The following is a 23,957-nucleotide window of genomic DNA, read 5'->3' as shown; positions in this document are numbered from 1 at the left end:
GTCATTAATGAGAAAATAGGTGAAACTTAAATGGGGGGGGGCTCTAAGGATTAGATGGGATTCATATATCAATGATAATTTCCTGATGTTGATAGCTATCCCATAGTTACACAGAAAAATGCCATGTTTGCACAAAATACACTGAAAGTGTTCTAGGGTGATGGGGCATCACTTTCGAAGCCCAACATGTAGATAAAGGGTATAACTTTTCTGTAAGTTTGAAATTATTTCAAAAACATATTTAGAAAACGATGATCATAAACTGAACTACCGTCTTCTTGACATATATTTTGTGCGTGGCATTTTATGTTCCTAATAGGATCTTCATAGTTCATTCATCCATTGCCTCATTTACTTAATAACTATTTACTGAACATCTACTAAATGCCTTACTATAAATAACAGTGGTCAGCAACAGATACTGTCCCTGATCTTGTGGAATATACAAACAATTTGCGGGGAGGGGCACATAGAGAGGAAAGGTATTAATCAGCCCCATACAAAAACAACATAAAACTGTGAAGAGCGCCCTAAAAGGAAAAAATTACAAGCAACATTTATCAAGGGGACTAAGCCAGTCTGGGGAGTCAGGGAAGATTTCTTTAGTCAAGAAATAGCTCAACTTCCAAGTATGGAATTAACTAATGTGAGCAAGGTGGGAATGCTACAGAATTGACTCCAAAATGCTATTTTGTTGCCTGGTTCCACATATGTTCAATTTATATAAGAGAGTGGTTAAAAATCTTCATATATCTGGAAGATATGGGGGAGGAAGGGCAGGGGGAGAAAGAGGGAGCTTGTGACTAAAGCTCTAAGTTACTAAAACGCAAGACTGCCATCTAGTGGTAATTTGAGCAAACCCCTTTCAGGTAAGGGGGGGGCCCAGAAGGGGGAGGGAGTGACGGATTACAACAGATATATCAGTAGTATATAGTGATATAAATTCTCATATACAAATTTACAAGTAAGATCATTCATTGTGAGAAAACTAAGAAAACTAATATTTAATAGAATCACCTAAAAATTCTCCAAGAAAAGGGCAACTGGTGAAACAAAAGAAACTATAATTCTGCTCTTTTTTGAGGGACACTGACAAAGAACAAGACCTCTATTGGGCACATCTGCTAGAAGAACCGACATTTAAATACTTCCCCAAGCAGCATGTCCCAATTGGGGAAAATTTTTTTTTTACAATTTCCTAATTAATATTATTTCCTGACTTCAATCATGCATGGCAATTAAATAGATTCTTCCCGCTGAAGGTGCTTCCACTGCAAATATCTTCAGTCATCATTACATCCCTGAAGTGAATTCAATATGAATCTCATGACAATTAACATTAACCACATAGTTGGTTATCATTTCTTAAAATGTTGAATTCTAATTTACTAAAATATTGGTCTCTCCCTTCTTCTAACTCTATTGATGTTCAGACAAACCAAGATTTGCTGTATGTTGCATTACCCTAACAAATCTAATAGTAGAGTTCATTTGAAAATTACATCTACCTAACAACTCTTTCTACAGCTTCTACCAACCTCCTAGTTAAATACTTACAAGTATAGGAAAATAAAAGACTCACAACAGACAACTTCTTGTCAGAATCTGGGAGGAATCTCTACTAAACTTAAGACAGATGGAGCAGGACTGAAAGAAATCCAGTACAGAATATGCCTCACAATCTATTTTTATATATACATATTTTGGTTCCCCATAGCTAAAAGAAGTGTTGTACTACACCTTGTAGGCCCTTAAAGAATAACACATAAAGAAAATAAAGGACAGCAAAAATAGAAAACATTAAAAAAGTATCAATTATAAAAAGAATTTTAAATAGGTTAAAATCACATTTTAAAAGGCAAGGGTCGAACAAAATGCAACCTCTATTTACAAAAACAATCAGCAAAGATGTATCAAACAAATTCAAATCAAAATAATATAAAATACAATTCTGGGGCTTCCCTGGTGGCACAGTGGTTGAGAGTCCACCTGCCGATGCAGGGGACACGGGTTCGTGCCCTGGTCCGGGAAGATCCCACATGCCGCGGAGCGGCTGGGCCCGTGAGCCATGGCCGCTGAGCCTGCGCGTCCGGAGCCTGTGCTCCGCAACGGGAGAGGCCACAACAGTGAGAGCCCCGCGTACCACAAAAAAAAAAAAAAAATTCGGGGCAAAAGATACTGAATGGAATGAATGTGACTATTTTATACTGTTAATGGGTATACACAAAAGGAACAGGAAAAGTTATAAATGTCTATGTGCCAAATGATACAGCATTAAAATTGAAAAAAATATGTATATATTTTAAATACCTCATTTTAAATGAGGTATTGACAGAAACATAATAGAAGTGAAAGACTGTTGGGTTTTCTTAAGCCTTGGGCAAGTAGACAAGATAAAAAATAAAAAGGATACAGAAAACTGAATAAACAAATTTATAACAATAAACTTAACAATGTATGTTAAATTATGTTGCCAACAAAGAATACATATTTTCCAAGAACCTGTGAACACTAAAACTGATCAGATATTAAGCCATAAAAATTATTTCAAATCATAAATTTCACATCTATGAATAAAACTGATTAAAATTTGAATGCAATGAGAAAAATTATAGCCAAAATAATTTAACCAACGAAAAATATAACAAACCCTTTTCTAAATAATTCTTGAGCCAAAAGGGATACCAAAACCAAACACAATTAGAAGCCATCTAGAAAATTACAAGGAGGTCTTAGTATCAAAATCTGGAGGGGAGGGGATACAAAATTAAGTTGTAATCGAGAACAAATCCAAAACCTAAACCCTTGCAGGAGACTTCCCAACATGGCAGAGTAGAAGGACCCTGAGCTCACCTCCTCTCAGGGGCACACCAAAATCACAGCTATCTGCAGAACCACCTATGAAAAAGACTAGAACCTACCAGAAAAGATCTTCTACAACTAAAGATATAAAGAAGAACCACAACGAGACGGGTAGCAGGGGGAGAGTCATGGTAGAGTCAAGACGCATGCCCCTCAGTGGGCAATCCACAAACAGGAGAATACCATTGCAGAGGTTCTCCCCAGGGAGCAAGGGGTCTAAGCCCCACATGAGGCTCCCTAGCCCAGGAGTCCTGTGCCAGGAAACAAGCCTTGAGAATGTTTGGCTTTGAAGGCTAGCAGGGCTTAAATTCAGGAGGGCTGGAGGGCTGTGGGAAACAGACTCTACTCCTAAAGGACACACACAAAATCTCACACATTCCAGGGCCCAGGGAAAAAGAAGTAATTTGAAAGGAGCCTGGGTCAGACCTAACTGCTGATCTTGAGAAGTCTCCCAGAGAGGAAAGAGGCAACTGGAGCTCACCCTAAGGACACAGACACTGGGGGCTGCCATCTTTGGGTGCTCGTTCTATCAGACACTGGTACTGGCAAGTATCACTGTGGAATCCTCCCTCTAGCTTATTAGCCCCAGGACTCCAGGACTCAACAGCCTGTAGTCATCAGTTCTGTGACACCTGAGGCCAAGCAACTAACTGGGCCAAGACATACCCCCACCCACCAACAGGCAGGCTGCCTTAAGAACCCCTGTACACGACTGTGCCCACCAGAGGGCCCAGGACCTGGCCCCACACACCAGTGTGCAGACACTAGATCTGGGACCCCCAGGGCCCTACAGGCAGAGATTCCAAGACCCAACTCCACCTACCAGCAGGAAGCTGACACTGGCCTCAGGACCAGCCTCACATACCACTGGACAGGCACCAGCCCCAGGACCCACTGGGCCCAGCCCCTGCCCAAAAACAAGCCTGCTCTAGCCTCAAGACCAGTCTCACCCACCAGTGGGCACTCACCAGCCCCAGGACAACCTCAGCCCTGAAGCCTGCCAGGGCAGGACCCAGCCCAACCACTAGCAGGCCAGCACCAGACCTGGGACAGTTGGGCCCTAGTACCAGCAAGCCAAGACAAGTTTCAGGACACCCCAAACCCTGCAGCCAGCTGTATCAGGAACCAGCCCCACCCTCCAGTGGTCTGACACCAGTTCTGGGACCCCTGGGCCCTCTAGCCAGACCCCAGGACCCAGCTTGGCTTGACAGTAAGGCCAAAACCAGCTCCAAGACCTGGCTTCAGCCACCAGTAAGTGAGCACTGGCCCCAGGATCTCCTGGACCCCAACTCTGTCCACCAGTGAGCCAGCACTAGCCCTAAGGCTCCCTGGGGTTCCACAGCCAGCCACCTCACAACCCAGCCCTACCAATCAGTGGCTGGCAGCCTCCACACAAGGCAGGGCTTGGCAACCAACCAGACCAGGGGCCAGCCACACCTACCAGTCCACCCACAGTGGTCAGCCCACCACAATAGAAGGACCCAAAAAACCCATATAGGAGGCACCACTAGAGCACACAGTTCTAGTGACCAGAGAGAAGTACACAGCTGGGGCACATAGAACACCTCCTACTAAAAGGTACTTTTCTAAGGTGAGGAAACACAATCAACATACCAGATACATAAAAACAAAAACAGCAACTTAGGCAAAATAAGTTGACAGAGGAACACGTTTCAAATGAAGGAATAAGATAAAACCCCAAGAGAAGAACAACGTGAAGTAAATATAGGCAATCTACCCAAGAAAGAGTTCAAGGTAATGACCATAAGGGTGATGAAAGAACTCAGGAGAAGTAAAGATGCACAGGGCAGAAAATTATAAGTTTTTAACAAAGAGTTGGAAAGAACACAATAAATGAAACAAAATTTACACTATAAGGAATCAATAGAAGACTAAATGATACACAGGAAAAGGATCAGCAACCTGGAAGACAAGAATAGTGGAAATCACTGACGCTGAACAGAAAAAAGAATAAAAAGAAATAAGGACAGTTAGAGACCTCTGGGGCAACATCGAGCATACTAGGATTCACATTATAGGGGTCCCAAAAGGAAGAGACAAAGGAGCAAATAACACATTTGAAGAAATAACAGCTGAAAATTTCCCTAACCTGCGAAAGAATACAGACATCCCAGTGCAGAAAGCACAGAGAGTCCCAAACAGGATCAACCAAAAGAGGACCACAACAAGACACAATGTTATTAAAATGGCAAAAACATTTTAAAAGGAGAGAATATTAAAAGGAGCAAGGAAAAAGCACTAAGTTACATAAAAGGGAACTCCCATAAGACTATCAGCTGACTTTTCAGCAGAAACTCCGCAGGCCAGAAGGGAGTGGCATGATATATTTAAAATGATGAAAGGGAAAAACCTACAGTCAAGAATATTCTACCTGGCAAGGCTCTCATTCTGATTTGATGGGGAGATCAAATGTTTTGCAGACAAGCAAAAGCTAAAAGAGTTCAGCACCAACAAACCAGCTTTACAAGAAATGTTAAAAGGACTTCTCTAAGTGAAAAAGAAAAGGCTACAACTAGGAACATGAAAATTATGAAAGGAAAAAGCTCATCAGTAAAGGCAAATGTACAGTAAAGGTAGTAAAACAACATGTACAGAGCTAGTAGGAAGGTTAAAAGACAAAAGCAGTAAAATAAGCTATACCCACAATAAGCAGTTAAGGAATACACAAAACAAACAGATGTAAAATATATATGGTATCGAAAATGGTAATTGTGAGGAGAGAAGAGTACAAATACATGGTTGTTACAATGCATTTGAAATTAAGAGATCAACAACCTAAAATAATCATGTATATAAATATAGATTGCTACATATAAACCTCATGGTAACAACAAAACAAAAATCTATAATAGATACAGACACAAAAGAAAAAGGAATCCAAACATAACACTAGAGATAGTCATCAAATCATAGGGGAAGAGAACAAAAAAAAAAAGAAACAAAAAAGACCTACAAAAACAACTCCAAAACAATTAACACAGTGGCAGTAAGTACATAAGTATCAATAATTACTTTAAATATAAATAGAATAAATGCTCTAATCAAAAGACAGAGAGCAGCTGAATGGATGCAAAAACAAGACCTGTAATATATGCTGTCTACAAGAGACTCACTTCATATCCAAAGACACAAACAGATTGAAAGTGAGGGGATGGAAAAAGGTATTCCACACAAATGGAAATCAAAAGAAAGCCAGGGTAGCAATACCTGGCAAAATAGATTTTAAAACAAAGACTGTGATGAGAGACAAAGAAGGATATCATATAATGATCAGGGGATCAATCCAAGAAGAAAATATAACAATTACAAATATATATGCACCCAACATAGGAGCACCTAAACACAAAGAGCAAATATTAACAGACATAAAGGGAGAAATCAACTATAACACAATATTAGTAGTGGACATTAACACCCACTTACATCAATGGACAGATCATCCAGACAGAAAATCAATAAGGTAACACTGCCCTTAAATGACACATTAGAGCAGATGGACTTAATAGATATATATATAGAACACTCTGTCCAAAAGCAGCAGATAACACACTCTTTTCAAGTGCATATGGAACATTCTACAGGATAGATCACCTGCTAGGCCACAAAACAGGCCTCGGTAAATTTAAGAAAATTAAAATAATATCAAGCATCTTTTTTGACCACAATGCCATGAGACTACAAAAAAAAAAAAAACTTACCAAAAGCACAAACACATGGAGGCTAAACAATATGCTCCTAAACAACCAATGGATCACTGAAGAAAAAAAAAAAACTTGGAGACAAATGAAAACAAAAACACAATAAATCCAAAATCTATACGATGCAACAAAAGCAGTTCTAAGAGGGAATTTTAAAGCAATACAGCTTACCTAAGGAAACAAGAAAAATCTCAAATAAACAACCTAACTTTAAACCAAAAAAAAAACACCTAACCTTACACCTAAAGGAAAAAGAACAAACAAAACCCAAAGTTAGTAGAAGGAAAGAAATCATAAAGATCAAGAATTAATAAAATAGAGACTAAAAAAAACAACAGAAAATATCAGTGAAACTAAAAGCTGGTTCTTTGAAAAATTAAACAAAATTGATAAACTTTTAGCCAGACTCATAGAGAAAAAAAGAGGGCCCAAATCAATAAAAATCAGAAATAAAAAGGGAGAATTTATAAGCAACACCACAGAAATAAAAAGAATCATAAGAGATATGCCAGTAAAATGTACAAACTAGAAGAACTGGACAAATTCCTAGAAATGTACAATCCCCCAAGATTGGACCAAGAAGGAATAGAAAACATAAACAGAGCAATTACCCATAATGTAAGTGAATTAGTAATTTAAAAACTCCCAAAAAACAGAAGTCCTGGACCAGATAGCTTCACAGATGAATTCCACCAAACATTTAGAGAAGAGCTAACACCTATCCTTCTCAAACTATTCTAAAAAGTTGCTAAGGAATACTTCTGAAATCATTCTATGAGGCTAGCATCACCCTGACACCAAAATCGGACAAAGAGATCACAAAAAAAGAAAATTACAAGCTAATATCACTGATGAACATAGACTCAATAATCCTCAACAAAATATTAGCAAACAAAACAACAATATGTTAAAAGGAGACCGTATAACATTATCAAATGGGATTTATTGCAGGGATGCAAGGATGGTTCAATATCCACAAATCAATCAATGTGATACACCACATTGACAATTGAAGAGTAAAAACAATATGATCATCTCAAAAGATGCAGAAAAAGCTTTTGACAAATTTCAACATCCACTTATGATAAAATCTCTATAGGAAGTGGGCACAGAGGGAACATACCTCAACATAATAAAGGCCATATATTATTAGCCCACCGTTAACATCATACTCAATGATGAAAAGCTGAAAGCATTTCCTCTAAGATCAGAAACAAGACAAGGATGCCCACTCTCCTCACTTTTATTCAATATAGTATTAGAAGTCCTAGCCACAGCTTTCAGATAACAAAGAGTAATAAAAGGAATCCAAATTGGAAAACAGAAAGTAAAACTGTCATTGTTTGCAAATGACATGATATTATATAGAAAATCCTAAAGACGCCACCAAAAAACCACTAGAACTCTTCAATGAATTCAGTAAAGTTGCAGGATTCAAAATTAATATATAGAAGTCTGTTGCATTTCTATACACTAACAACGAACTATCAGAAAGAGAAATTAAGGAAACAATTCCATGTACCAATGCATCAAAAAAGAATAAAATACCTAGGAATAAACCTACCTAAGGAGGTAAAAGACTTGTACTCAAAAAACAAAAGGACACTGATGAAACTGAAGAAGACACAGATGGAGAGACACATCATGTTCATGGATTGGAAGAATCAGTATTGTTAAAATAACCATACTACCCAAGGCAATCTACAGATTTAATGCAATCCTTATCAAAATACCAATGGCATTGTTCACAGAACCAGGACAAATAAATTTTAAATCTGTATGGAAACATAAAAGACCCTGAATAGCCAAAACAATCTTGAAAGAGAAGAACAAGCTGGAGGTACCATGCTCCCTGACTTCACACTACACTACAAAGCTTCAGTAATCAAAACAGTGTGGTACTGGCACAAACATGGATACACAGATCAATGGAACAGACCGGGAGCTCCGAAATAAGCATGCACCCCAATGTTCATATTATTTACAATAGCCAAGATATGGAAGCAACCTAACTGCCCATGAACAGATGAATGGATAAAGAAGATGTGGTGTACACACACACACACACACACATGCACACACACACACACACACACACACACACACACACACACACACACACACACACACGGAATACTACTCAGCCATAAAAAAGAATAAAATTTGCCATTTACAACAACATGGGTGGACTAGGAGGGTATTATGCTCAGGGAAATAAGCCAGACAGAGAAAGACAAATACTGTATTTTATCATGTATATGTGGAATATAAAAAATAAAACAAACTAGTGAACATAAAAAGAAACAGAATCACAGATATTGTGAACAAACAAACTAGGTTACCAGTGGGGAGAGGGGGGGTGGGAGGGGCAAGATAGGGGCAGGGGATTAAGAGGTACAAAGTACTATGTATAAAACAATTGAGCATCAAGGATATTGTACAATACAGGGAACAGAGCCAATATTTTTAATAACTATAAATGGATTATAATTTATAAAAATTTTGAATCACTATGCTGTACACCTAAAATTAATATTGTAAATCAACTATACCTCAATTAAAAAAAAACCCTAAATGCTTGATCATCAGACAAAAATAAACGTAAATAAATTTAAGCAAATAAACTAGAAGTTAGAAAGAGAAAAAATATCAACCTGCAGGGAGGACAAGGGAGAAATTAATAAATTAAAAAAAAAACTTTTAAAGGAAATAATGAATAAAACTAAGACACAGGTTTTTAAAATAGTAAAATAAAACAAATTACGTTTTACGCACACACACACAAAAAGGAAAGCAAACAAGGGGACATGCAAGCACACATACTACAGATATTGCATACAACTCTCTGCTAGTGAATTCTGAAAATCTAAATGTCACCTGTGTAAGAAAACATAAATCATCAAGACTGCCTCAGTAAAAAATAGAAAACTAGACTATATGGAGTCACATAAAACTGAAGAAGTTATCCAGATGCTCCCTCTCCCCCCCAAAAAGGGGCACAGAATCAGACTACTTTAGAGGTGCATTATTTCCAAGTTTCATGAAAACATATAAATGCTATTTAAACTGCTCCAGAACACTGGGTAGGGAAATAAAAGCTGTTAATTTAAGTGTTCAATGCTAGCATTAGCCTGCTTCCAAAACTATAAAAAGATAGTCCTCCAGTCAGGAAATTGTCTTGTCTAACTTATGACCAATGATGTAAAAACCTTTAAACAAAATACTAACAAATGCAAAGTATTTGTATTAAAGATTAACTCACAGGGCAAAACAGACTAATTTCTGAAACTCAAGGATGGTTTACTATTAGAAACATTATTAAATAATTATAACACAGCACATTAACAGCTCACAGCATTATATGGTCACACTGATAAATGCAAAAAGTGAAATAAAATATTTCTAATTTTAAAAATTCAGTAAAAATAGCAATTCTTTAGTATAAGAAAGAATATGTATCCCAAAACAAGCTGACATACATAACATAAATACTAGCAGGATTTCCCTGGCGGTCCAGCAGGTTAAGACTTCACGCTCCCAATGCAGGAGGTGCAGGTGCGATCCCTGGTCGGGGAACTAAGATCCTGCATGCCACGGGGCACCTCCACAAAAAAAAAATACACACACACACACACACACACACACACACAAACAGCACTCACATTAAATTCAAAATCAAACAAGGATGCCCAAAGTCTCCTTTTAGTTTAAACAATCTCAAAGTTCCAGCCAAGCAATGAAACATATATGATATAACTGGGATAAGGAGAAATTCTAGGGACCTACCAAGAAAATTCAAAATATCAACTGAGAAACTATGAGAACTAATAAGAAACTAAGGAGTCTGATTTTCAAGTAAACATATAAAAATCCTTAGCTTTCTTAATTATAAATAATAACAAGCTTGAAAATAGGGAGAAGTACTCTTTCACAACAGAAAAAAGAAATACATAAAATACTTAAGAATGAAGGTATACTTAAGAAATATATGGAACTTACAAAAAGAAAACTAAAAAATTTAGGTGAGAACATAAAAAACTTGAGTAAACAAATACACCATGTTCGTAAGTGGCAAGATCGAATACAATATAAGAAATCCAATTTCTCCCACATTATAAGTTTAATGCAATGGAAATTTGGGGCACTTGATAAAATTACTCAGAATGATATTCAGAATAAACTATTCAGGAAAAATAAAGTTAGAAAAAGTTGTTAAACTGTTTCTGAAAAAGATTACAGGATGTTAAACTATATTATAAATTCAAAATAATTTTAAAAACAAAATGGTTCTAGAATAACAATGATGTTACACAAGACTGAAAGGTCAGGATAATTAAAATCAAGTGGTGCTAGAGCAACACACAGCCCCCAAACAAATGCTGGTATATTGTGAAGGCCACAGCTTGAGAGAGTTGTGGTGTTTCAAACCAAAAGGGATACACAGTATGACTAACAGGTCAGAAAAATTCCACCCAAACTCAGAAAGTCAGAAATTATGAATAAGCAATAGTGTGATACCTTAAACCAGTTTCTAATCTGTTTTTTTCTAAACTGACCGTTTTCTATAACAATTATAATAGGGCAACAATGTACAATGTCTTCTGAGTGATGTTCCCAATCCTGTTTTTACTAGTGGGTCAGGAATACAGTTGCAAATGAGTTACAAATGTCAACGTCTGACAACTCAATGAATTCATCAACAACAGTTTAAAACTCTTTTGAGAAAGAATTAGTTCAGCTAAAGCTGCTTAACTACAAACTATAGGATTATGTTAGATCCCAATTCACAGAATATACCAAAATAAATACTGCATGGATGAAGTTAAATATAAACACTAAAATCATACTATCAAATGCACTTCAAAGAAGCTGAACTAATTCAACGCTCCCACCAACACTGTAAGGACCCATTTTCCCTAGTCTTCACCAACATAAGTTCATTTCCTTTGAGAAATTCTACTTGGAGGAATTTATGGCAAAGCAATAATCAGAAACATACACACAAGAAAATAATTAAGGATATCTATTGCAACACAGCTCCTAATTTTGAAATGTTGAAAAAGACAAATTCTCGTCAATCTGTTATCATTTAAATAATTATTGTACATTACTCAACAGAATACTATACAAACATTAGTAATGATGTTGCTGAAAATATGTAATGGCACAGGGAAATGTTTTTACAATATGTTGTGTAGTTTAAAAATATAGTTTACAAATGAGTTTTCATGTTGTGATCCCAAATCTATAAAAGGGTAAAATTTAATTTTAAAATTATGTGAATGTGAATAAGTTTAAGGATGGCTAACAAAATGCTAAACAGTGGGTTTTTTTCTTCTCTTTCCTTCTTAGAGATTCTTCTCTAAAGTGTATTTCCTTTACCAAATTCCCTAATTTGGACAGTGGATCCCATAAGATCCACTGTTCCTAATCAGGAAAAAAAAAAAAAAACACATTTACAGCTGGCAGACAAAGAAATTCCACTTCTGTGAATGTGTAACTAAATTATTATACACACAAATATTTAGTACAATGTTTATCTCAGTAGTATTTAAAATAGAAAATAATTAGAAACAACTTAAATTGTAATAGGTCCACTAAACATTGTAATCATTTCATGATATAAGTCAAACCATAATGCTGTACACTTTAAAGTTATACAGTGCTGTAGGGTCGGTTATATCTCAATAAAACTGGAAGGAAAATAAAACAAGTCCAACAAAAGAATGTTTGGATAAATGAGTTACAGAACTTCCACAGGATGTCCATTAAACTCTGCTTCAGATGGATATTTAATAACCAGAAAAATACTGACAATATAAATATAATGGTTAGTTAAAATACACACTATGAAACTGCATAGGTTGTGAGCATTATTTTTTTAAATAAATACATAACTATATGTATGGAAAAATCACATACTGCATTATTTTAAAAGCTGGAAAGAAACAACAAACATTAAAATAAGTTTCTCGGGCTTCCCTGGTGGCACAGTGGTTAAGAATCCGCCTGCCAACGCAGGGGACATGGGTTCCAGCCCTGATCCAGGAAGATCCCACATGCCGCAGAGCAACTAAGCCTGTGTGTCACAACTACTGAGCCTGCACTCTAGAGCCCACACAATAAGAAGCCCGTGCACCACAACGAAGAGTAGCCCCTGCTCACTGCAACAAGACCCAACGCAGCCATAAATAAATAAATAAAATTTATAAAAAATAAACAAATAAAATAAGTTTCTCTGGATGATGTACTGTTGATGGTTTTAATTTTCTTAACAACACTGTGTTTTCCAAATTCTCCACGAAGTGGGTTTGGAAAGGATGATATACATACAAAAATACCCAAAGGGCTGGAGAAACTTAAAAACTAAAGCAGCCATCTGTCTCACTGTTTTGATTTAGTTTTACAGAATTTTATTCATTTTAAATTTAAAATGACACTAAAGGAAAAAATTATCACACAGAAGTATAGTTTTTTTTAATAGAGAAGCAGCACTCCAAAATGTGTGCTTTTAAGTGTAAAAATTAAAATATTTTAATGAAGCTTAAAGTAGTAAGTACTATTTTATAAAAGTGAATAAATAAATACAGTTAGCAAAAATGCCATCTACCTATAGCACTGGTATTTGAAACCCTGGCTTTGGTATTCCAGTACAGCTATGTAAGATGTAACCATGAGAGGAAATCTGGTGAAGAGAACATGGAACCTTTCTGCAACTTCTATAATACTTTAACTTTTTAGGAATCTATTCAAAATAAAGTTAAAAAGAGACTGCTTTATGTAATTCTCTTCTGGATGAACAGACTTTATTAAAAGCTTGATTTTAAGCAGCATACATAATAAATCTTTATAGCTGTATTCAATTTGGATGAAATCAACCTCACTTATTACATTTGTTTGTTCGTTTTGTTTTGTTTTGTTTTGTTTTTTGCGGTACGTGGACCTCTCACTGCTGTGGCCACTCCTGTTGCAGAGCACAGGCTCCGGACGCGCAGGCTCAGCGGCCATGGCTCACAGGCCCAGCCACTCCGTGGCATGTGGGATCTTCCCAGACTGGGGCACGAACCCGTGTCCCCTGCATCGGCAGGCGGACTCTCAACCACTGCGCCACCGGGGGAGCCCCACTTATTACATTTTAAAGGGCTTGCTTTTATAAGGGTAACTCTTTTCACCAACAAAGCAAAGCTTAGTTTGTCAAATCTTGCATAAATATCTGAATTTTGAAAACTAGAAAAAACAAAAGAACACTGAAACTTTTAAAAAACATTAGTAATTTTTTAAAAACTTCTATCCTATAGTTACAATGCCTGCATGCCCTCTAAATTGGGAAAGAAAACTTTCTGTCTTACCATAATTAAATTGACTGTTGGACTTTTCACAGTTAATGATGTTGAACCTATAAGCAATGCTTGGTCGCATTCCACTGACTTCAAAGTAAAACCACTGATGATAATGATTACTATTTATATCTGAGTTCAGAATAAGGTCATATTCATTTCTGAAAACAGAAAATAAACAAATTTGATGAAAATTAGGAAAATAATCTGTGCACATACAAAATGGGAAAATTTTTAATGACTTACTTTCTAATTTGAATCACTTTGCGCAGATTCCCAGATTCAAATTTGGAGTTAAACTTCAAAATATCTCCTTCTTCTGGAGTGGTATAACTAAATGAAATTTTAAAGTAAGAATAATAAAATACATTGCATTTAAACAACTGAGCAAAAAATAAAACTACACTACAGATTAAAAATACACCATTATTAAAAAAAAAAAAAAACACACCATTATTGCTGCCTCACCCTCCTCATTATTTTTAAACCAAAGAACAAAACCAACACAAGCAAAATACAAACTTTGGCTAATATTTATAGACAAAAAAATTATAATTATGAGTAGAGATTTGTTCCCACATTTATAGTCAGTGTTAATCACAAAAATTTTAGAAATAACTAAGAAGTTATGAATAAGGTAGATTTGTTTTTCATTTTTGAGAATATTATTTCAAACTCAGTCATTAGCTCTGACATAACTTTACCCTAACTCTCTAACAAAAATCTTTTAAAAATGTTTTATTTCTTCCAAATGAGACTACTGAAATATGAAACTTCCCCAAAATATTAGAATGTTGAGGGAGAGGGAAAACCCACGTGCAGGCTGATTAAATTTCTTATTTGATAAATAGTAGTCACCTTCATCATTTTTCATTTTCACTTATTTACTTATATTTAAACCATAAAATACAATGGTACCAGTGATAATCCTAAATTGGAAGTGATGTTTAAAACATCAAGAATCACAAACAAATGGCTTCAAAGGTCAGGCAAGTAACTTAAAGGACTGAAGCAGATTGTAAGCAGTAAGAGACAAAAGAGAGAAGTGGGGACTGTGGAGAGGTAGGAAGCATATGTTCCTTCTAAAGGGGATGGTAATCTGTTGTCCTAAGGAAATGAAGGCTCAGTATTACAGGACAAAATTGCAGCATTCATGTGGTATCTCCACTCTCTTAAGTGGAGGTAATTTCAGTTTTTAAAAACAAAGCATCAGTTTGTGACCTTTCCCTTATTAAACCCATTAAAAGCCCACCTAAGATCAAATAAAAGCTTGCGATATATTCAATTTAAGTAAATAAACATGATTTACATTACCATTACATCTCTGCTAGAAGATCAAAACGTAGTGAGGGTTAACTAGGTGGAAGTTAACTATATTTTTTTGTCTTTTAAAAGAACACTGAAATTTTACAGTAGGAATAAAACCAATAAAAGTAAAACAAACAAACAAAAAGCATACTTACTTTGGGTTATCTAAGTCATATACCACTCGATCTATTATATCACTCTGATGTATTAGCCTCTCAATATCTTGGGCAATTTTTGTCCTGAAATCATAAAAAAGAAGTTTGACCAAAATTCATTATTATCTCCCAAGTAAGTTTTGGATTAAAAAGTATAAATTGATAAAAATATTTCTTAAAATAAAAATGATCACTCCTCTACATATTTTGTGTACAAAAAAAAAATCAATTTATAACAAGACAAAAAACAGTATTTTAAAAGTCTGAGTTACAGAAAATAACTAGCTACAAGGCCAATAGTTTTCGAAAAAAAAAATCTTGAATGTCTATTATGCTTTTCTACATAGAAATTCTTAATCTAGCAGTTACGCAGTTAAGCGTAATTTATTAATTTTTATTTTACAAAAAATAACTCATTATTCACAAAGCAGTATATCAAGAAATAAACCCAGTATCAAAGGATTGTGATATAAATCCTTGATTTAGAGTCAATGTTGTAACTTTCAAAAGTCAAATTCTTTCTAAAGAAACAAACTTTTAAAAAGCTATTAATTATAATAATAACAAATCCAAAATTTATATCAACCAGATCCCCAACAATGAAAGAGATGGCACTTAGGTACATACCATACCAAAAAATACAAGTGTTCAAGTATGGTGAATGACTAAATACATCCATTTGTCAAAATAATTTATTAAATCTTAAGGTTGATATCTACCACAAATGTGCAAACACTTAATACATACAAAAGTTTGGGGCTTTACTTAAGGAAAATGGTATTAAAAGGCTGATATAATAGCTCAGTTCTACAGCAATGTTCTGTAATGTAAAACAAGGTAAAAAAGCTCGACACCTACAGGGCCAGCAGGTGATGTACCTGAGGAGACCTGTGGAAAACTGGGGAACGCAGGCTCTGTCTAAAAACAAATGAATGTTGCCAGGTAGGAAACAGAGGTTAAGGATGTCATACCAATTTTCCGAGAAACAGCAGAAACTTGGATCTTTATGTGGGATCTCTCAAATGTTAAATGTTGGCATTCAGTTAAAAAACAAAAACCTCTGCAAGTGAAGCTAAAATCACGAGCAAGTTGAATATGGCCTACAGGCCACTGGTTTTCAACCTCTGACACTGCATTTTAGGAGATATAACTCCCCATTTATATTAAATTTAGATTAGACCTAAAACAAACACCTGAGGGAAATCTTGCCCTGCCCTCAGACCTCATTAATAAAGAGGACAATTAGCCTTTTATTCATACATTTGTGTTAAGCAGCACAGCTTTCATAAAAGATATCAATCCTTTGTTACCTTACCTCAGCTGCCTATTAAAATATATGGCTCTCTAGTCAAAACAAAACAATAAATATTTTCTAGGTACCCTTGGGGACTATAACCTCAAACTTATTGACATTCATCGTCAAAGGCTTGGCTCAGAAGAAAATAATTTGTGTAAGGCAGTCTGAAAAATTTGCAGCCCATTCAGTCTAGTAAATACTCAAAAGTTCACATGATATGTGGCCAACACCAAAATTGTACTTTTGTTAGGTTTCAACCAATACAGAACAACATTATGAGAAACAATTTAGTACACCTCATTGCTATATTTACTCAACCATCAGGATATTATGGGATATGTTGTTCATTACATAAGTATTCTCTGAGGACCCGTAGAAGATATTCTTCATGAGTATGGTATAACCACATATATATGATCACTATGTATGAATGCCTAACAGGACAGGCTCATGACGTAGACCAGGCTGACTCTTGGCTCTGTCATTTGCTAGCAGTGTTACCTTGGATAAGTTCCTCAAGAATCCTAAGTTTCAGCATAGTCTTCCATAAAACAGGAGAAATAATAGCAATTTCCTCATAGAGCTGTTATACCATTAAATGACATAATTTATAAGCATATACACACTGCATACAAAGTGCTTTTTACTTATTTCTGTGTCTGGCCCGTAAAAACCACCCAATATAAAAGTTTTCTGCTAGTGTTGCTCCTACTAATACTTCTATTATCTCCATTCCAGAAGTACATGAACCATTCTAAACGTGATATAAAGAAATCCAAGGTTTTGCTTTCCTTATTTTGCTTTTGCCACAATTCCTTCACCTACGTTTTTAATTTTAAATTTCTCAACAGGTAATATATTGACCTGGTACAAAAATCAAATATTACATAAAAGTATAAAATGAAGACTCTCACTTTCAACACAACCCACCCTGTTCATTTATCCAGTTAACTACTTTTATTACTTTCCTTCCACAAGCACCTTGATTATTTTATTTAATAATACATCTTGTAGCTCTTTCTATCAGTGTACAGAGGTCTTTTTGTTTTTTAATCATTGCAAAGTATTCATTGAATGGATATACCATAATTTATTTAACTAGTCTCTGATCGATGGGCATTTGAGTTGCTTCCAATCTCAAAACAATGCTACAATGAAAAACTTTGAACGTAGATGTGCAAATTACATGTGTATATGTACATATATATCGTGTATATATATATATATATATATATATATACCATAAATTTTCAGATGTGGGATTAATGTATCAAAGGAATTTAATTTTGATAGACTCTGTCAGACTGCCCTCCACAAGAGGTATTGTCAATTGAAAATCCCACTATCAATGTATGTGAGAGCCTGTTTCTCCACAGCCTCATCAATAGAATATATTGTCAAGCTTCCACATTTTAGCCAATTTTTGATATGTGGGAAATGATATCTCAGTACATTTTAATTTGCATGGTGGGACGGGGGGAGGGAGGTCCACGAGGGAGGGGATATATATGTACATAGAGCTGATTCACTTCGTTGTACAGCAGAAACTAACATAACATTGTAAAGCAATTATACTCCAGTTTAAAAAAAAAAAAAAATGTCTCTTACTTTGAAAAATGCTGAACATATTTCTCAGGTTAAGAGTCACCACGTTTCTTTGCCATTTTTTTCATTTTATTTTGCTGAAAGTATTTTTGTAAAATACCTTAAATGCTTTTTTAAAACAAGGTAATGAATTATATTTTATAATAAAATATCTATTCTTATAAAATACAGCTAGGCAATTTTTCTAAAACATACAGAAAAACAATGTGAAGAAAATCAAAATGCTAATTTTATGTAATATGAATACAAGGAAAATACACTTTAAACTCAGATGCTTCATTTTAATTTTTGATCCAACTAAAACCAAAAATATGGATTTCAAGTAATCATCATTATGTTTTTACAATAATTTTTTTTAAAATGTCAGTGCATTATCCACATTGAGATATGAATCTTATAATGGATTTTTCCCCTTCCAAATGAGGTGAAGATATTTTTAATGAAATTTTATTCATTTATTGTACTTTCTTTTAAAAAGATCAGTGATTACATACAAGAAAGATTATCATAAAGTAGAAATTCAAAATGACAAAAAGATATTTTCACTGAATAATTTTAAGGGATCTAATGCTTCCTTTTCTGAAAATGATAAAATAGTAAATCCTCATTAATTCTGACATCAGTCATTTACAATGTTACTGTACTCAGATAGTGACTGAGCTAAAAGTTGACATTTACAAAATGTTTTATCATTTGCTCAAAAAATAAGTTTCAGAAGATGAGGCAAATAAGATAAACAAACTAGAATCAATATCTTCAATGTATTTCAAAAAAAAAGGAAGCACTTCTGAGTATTTTAGTAATACCTATTACCTGGCCCATATTTGATATTTTATTACAAATACAGAACCATAAAGCCTTCAGACTACCTAGCTACAGGGGTCAGCAAACTTTTCCTATATAGGGTCAGGCAGTAAATAGTTTAGGCTTTGCAAGGCACATGGTCTCTCTCACTACTATTTAACCTTGCCACTGTGGTGAAAGAACAGCCACAGATGGTACATAAACAAACAGGACTGGCTGTATTCCAATAAAACTTTATTTATGGACACAAATATGAATTTCATATAATTTTAATGTGTTACAAAATATTATTTTTCTTTGGATTTTTTGAGCCATTTAAATATATAAAAACCATTCTTCGCTGGTGGGCTGAACATAAATAGGCAGTAAGCTGTATTTGACTTGTGGGCCATAGTTTGCTATCCCTGGTCTAGATGAATTATCAAACTTTCTTGACCGTGACCTTCAAGAAATACATTAAAAATATCACAGCCCTACATACACACACACGCACGCAAGCGCACACACACATACACACACAGCTGAAACAAAAAGTTTATAAAACAATACCTGGCTGCACTAGATGTGACACACTGCTATTTTCTCTTTCAATACTGGCTACTAATGGACATCAACCCACAGTTTCAAAAACAGTGATCTGCCTTTAGTTAAGAAAATTGGTATCTGGAGAAATAGTTATTTGTTCAAATATACACACACAAAGTCAGTGGGAGAGCCCAGTCTAGAATCCATGTGTTTCGACTTGCTTTTCAGAGTATCCTGACCTGCCAGAACGCCTCACCATGCCACATGGCCTCAGCACTCTCAAGTCCAATTGTCCAAGTACTGCCGCTACAGGCATTTGTTCTTCCAGTCTCAAATTAATGTCACCTGAAGGAACAAATAATTCTGACGTTTTCTACCCGTTATTCAAAAATGATGGGAGAAAAGAAGCTTTGACACATTGCATCTCTCTGCATCGGGATGACACTGCCCACCACAAATTCCACATAAATACTTGACAAATATTTGCAGAGTACATAAAATAAGGAGAAAAAGAGTAACAACCCTCAAATATGAGAGTATTGCTGCCTAGTATGTACTGATAATTCAGAAACATTTTAAGTATATATTTTTTGCATTAGTTATATCTAAAGCAATTAACATTACTGGGGAAAGTCCTACACATCTAAATAAACAGAATCATAATGTTTGGTTTCACTGACATAGAGTTATATTCCTGCCTCACATCAAATATCTGACACCCATGGAAATTTTGACAAATGATATGAAAATGGAAATTATGACAAATAAGATGAAAGGTGTTCTTTGCAACACTCACAGTCACACAATATATATAATGATGCAGCAAAAGAGACTAGCAAAGGTTAGATTACTTCATAATTTCTGACTTATTTCTGTTGTAACAAATCAGAAGACAAAAAAATATTTTTATCAAGGTGATGAAAATCAGTGGGGTAAGAAATCTTTGAAAATTCCAGGATAAAAAGATCATCTAACCCTCCAAGGTGTTTTAGGGTCCTACTTTTCTCATTGTAAATTTTCCAGAGTGGATGCAGGAAACCAGGCTGTAAATCATTGGGTGTTCTGTGTTTTCATTTCCTTGAGCTCAATCTCCTATGCACTTTAACTTGCACCAACACACCCAACTTTAAAACACATATCCCAACTCTGAGTGACCTTTTTTAATCATTTATCATGCTGTTTAGTTTCAAAATTATATTTTAAAGCTTTGTTTTGAATAACATAACAAACTCCATGGTACATTACCCTGTGTAGAGAGGCAATAGAAAAAGTCAATTACTTCAGGAAAAAAATCTGAAGGTGGCCTAATATACTCAAGAGGTCGAACTTCTAATCTGTTGATTAGATGAGTAAAGCAATTGCAATGTCTGTGTTTCAGGAATGAGGTGAAAGAATTCACCATAAATATGAAGAAAGAGAGGAGGATTGAGAAGAACCACAGTAATTCCAGTCGGTATAAACTTCTCCTCTACCAGGAAAGGCACAGTCCTGGGGAGACAGCAAGTAGACTATGGGACTGTGGGTGGAATAATCCTCTCTTAAAGACCCAGCCAGGCAATGACAAAGCCCAACACTAGAAAAAGCTGCTCAAAGAGGACAGAGGCCACCAGAGTTGAGGGTGTAGCTCCCCACCTGCAGCACAGACATTTTGAAAACCCACAGAGTAGGTATAACAACTATTCGTGGCCATGATACATTTATTTGCAGTACAGCTACACTTAATTAAAACAAGTTTCTTTACTTATCAATATCAATAAATGTATCAACTGAAAAGATGATCTAATGTTAATCAGAGGCTCTGCTTAGCAGGAATTTATGTCTTTTATTAGCACAAACGGGTAAAATACTTAAATAAGAGTCTTGACTGAGAAAAGCTTTCATAACAAAGTCCATGAGGGGAAATAAGAAGGATCCTTGGTAGTTAAATTAAGGCTGAGAGTCAGAGACCTATATAATAGTTATAGCCCAATTCCACAATCTTCCTTCCTTCTAATCTTACTTCAGATATTATAGGCTAATAAGGAAAACTAAAACTTTCAGACTGAGGCAATTTAACGAGGAAACTTGCTCTCAGCATTTAAAGAACACTTAAAGTTCAGGAAGAGCTTTCTGTAGCCAAGATGACATCTTTGACTGCCAGGAGATAGAGAGGCTAAGCGGTGATGCTGAAAAGGAGAAAAATCTAGCTGCTGACTGATTCTGACTCATGCCAGGCATGTCAGTTCAGGTCCTTCAAAAAGCAAATGCCAGGCACAATCACAATCTCTTGCAGCCAACTGTGCAAGAGATCTATTAGGGGAAACACGTGTGAAAAACAAAGGGGAGAGGGAGCAGTAGTTAGGCGTGACAGGCCTTCAGGTCTGTCCAAAAAGCAGATTTTACCTCTGGGAAGAGAAAGAACACTGAGTAGGAGAGCCTCACACTGCAGTGCAGCTCTGCAAAAGTCTCGACCATGCCAACAAGAAGCCACAGAGCAAAGACTGCCTATGATCAGATCCCCGCATTGGTCAGGAATGGCTCAGCTCTAGTACCATCATCATGGTCAGCCAATGGCTGAAGCAATGCAGAGAGGACATGGTCTCAGCAATAATACTGCAAGGGATCTCCAAAATACAGTGGCTGAAGGCTGGGGGCAACTAAAAGCCTCACAGCAGGTTCTCTCAGGAAGGGAGAGATGAGAAACTCATTGCCACGGCTGCCACAGCCCACCCTTGTGCTGCATGGATCCACTTCTCCATCCATCTTTGGAGAGCAGCTGCTCCACAGTTCCTGTGGGCCTCTACTAAGGAGACACTTAGAAGAAAAACATGAGCAGGACAAACGCTGTCCCCATCCATCACTGCAATTATTCTCAGGGCTGCAACTCATCTCCATCCTCCGATATCTATCAAAATTCCCCTCTGCCTCACCTATCATACCGCTGCAGGTCTTGGTAGCTGATGTGATTAAGTGACCCAAACACTCCTTAGGTGTCTGAGGCCCTGGCAATCATATCATCCTCATTCCAGGGTGGCCGTCATGTGTCCACTCACACTTAAAGTTAGTGGATCACTTGAGTGCCACCCATAGCCAACCTGCTGCCATTGTGTAGAAGCAATCCTACCTCCTTTAGCTGATCTGGGTCCTGTCTGCTGGTCCTAGACCCAAGAGACTAAAGTAAGCCACTGGCAACCACAGCTTGCAGTCAAACTGTACCCTTGCTATGTCCCCTGTGGAAAGACTACACCCACTTTGGGGCTAGGACTACTAACGCTGCAGAGCTCAGAGGTGCAGGGACACACGCCTGCACAAAGTTCCCCAGCGGGACACTGTGAGCTACAGTAAGTATGACTATTTCTGTTTCCACCTCCTGCTTCCCAGACCCATTAGTCTTTCTACTGGGGATACAGAACCAAATGGAAATTTCTAACTTAGTGCCTATACTGCATCCTGTAAGACTGCAGCCCATCCCTGCAGAGTATTTCCTCTGAGTTGGAGCTTCATCTGTGCCTTCTGAAGGCCACTCCAGCACTCCAAGAGGCCCGTCGCCTCTGGATGATGCAGTCTGTGATACAACCGGTGGATGACAAGGCAAAGGCCCACCCTCCCACCCACCCGCCCCACGTCCCAGCAAAGTCAGTCACTTGTTCTGATGCTATGTTGTATGTGATGCCATACCTACGGATCAAGGAGTCAACTGGTAGCATTAAACATATACTAAGTTGCCAAGTAAAAATGATTAATTATATACTAAATATAAAAAATAAATAAGACACAGGTGTTGCCTTAAAGGAGCTCATAGTCTAAAGAGGATCAAATATGCACAGTAATGTCTTCCTTCATCATTACATACCATACCCATAGCAAGAACATATAAATGTTCTTAAGTACTGGTAAGCCACCATCACAAACCCTTAATCATAATCTCTGAAAACAGTCAACTTGCACCAAAAATGTATTTACGTGCCCAATATTCACTAGTTGACAACAGTTAATACTAACCATAATTTTTAAAATTAATTGGCAAAATTTAATAAGTTTGGTCCTATGAATCCCAAATTTTTATATTGTATATTTCCAATTCCAAATTTTACAACAAAATAATGCTGCCCATATTGGTATTTTTAGATTATATACCTAAATCAAGTTCAAATAATAATCAAATTACTAAATTAATATATAACTAATAAAATATTTTTTTCAAAGATTACTAAACAATCTTCTTATATTTTCAGAATCATTCTAAATAGAAAATTTCTAAATTGTACAATGGTCAGGTTTATTATGCTGGCTTCATTTGAATAGGTAATGAACTTAGAAAATAAAGTAAACCCATACAGACAATTTCAAAACAATGCAAAATTTC

At 36.0% G+C, this 23,957-nt stretch overlaps 1 protein-coding gene across 7 annotated transcripts in view; it reads right to left on the bottom strand.

The window, feature by feature from the left end:
* The window catches only part of AGTPBP1 (ATP/GTP binding carboxypeptidase 1), a 171,151-nt gene that overhangs the window by 50,773 nt on the left and 96,421 nt on the right, over positions 1-23,957 (bottom strand). For all 7 annotated transcript variants that reach the window (XR_016393530.1, XR_002642679.3, XM_089913055.1 and 4 more), the window contains exons 15-17: positions 15,382-15,465; positions 14,165-14,251; positions 13,931-14,079 (exon numbers count right to left, since the gene is read on the bottom strand). Coding sequence is in view for 5 of the 7 variants with exons in the window: in XM_089913055.1 (XP_089769181.1) it covers positions 13,931-14,079; positions 14,165-14,251; positions 15,382-15,465 (320 nt within the window). In the remaining 2 variants the exon portion in view is untranslated. The remainder of the gene's footprint in view (positions 1-13,930; positions 14,080-14,164; positions 14,252-15,381; positions 15,466-23,957) is intronic.

The sequence above is a fragment of the Delphinapterus leucas genome, chromosome 6 (genome assembly GCF_059928025.1).
Source record: "Delphinapterus leucas isolate spDelLeu-1000000601 "Yukka" chromosome 6, BTC_Dleu_Yukka2, whole genome shotgun sequence".
Lineage (NCBI taxonomy): Eukaryota > Metazoa > Chordata > Mammalia > Artiodactyla > Monodontidae > Delphinapterus > Delphinapterus leucas.
This window is presented reverse-complemented; position numbering and strand designations above follow the sequence as displayed.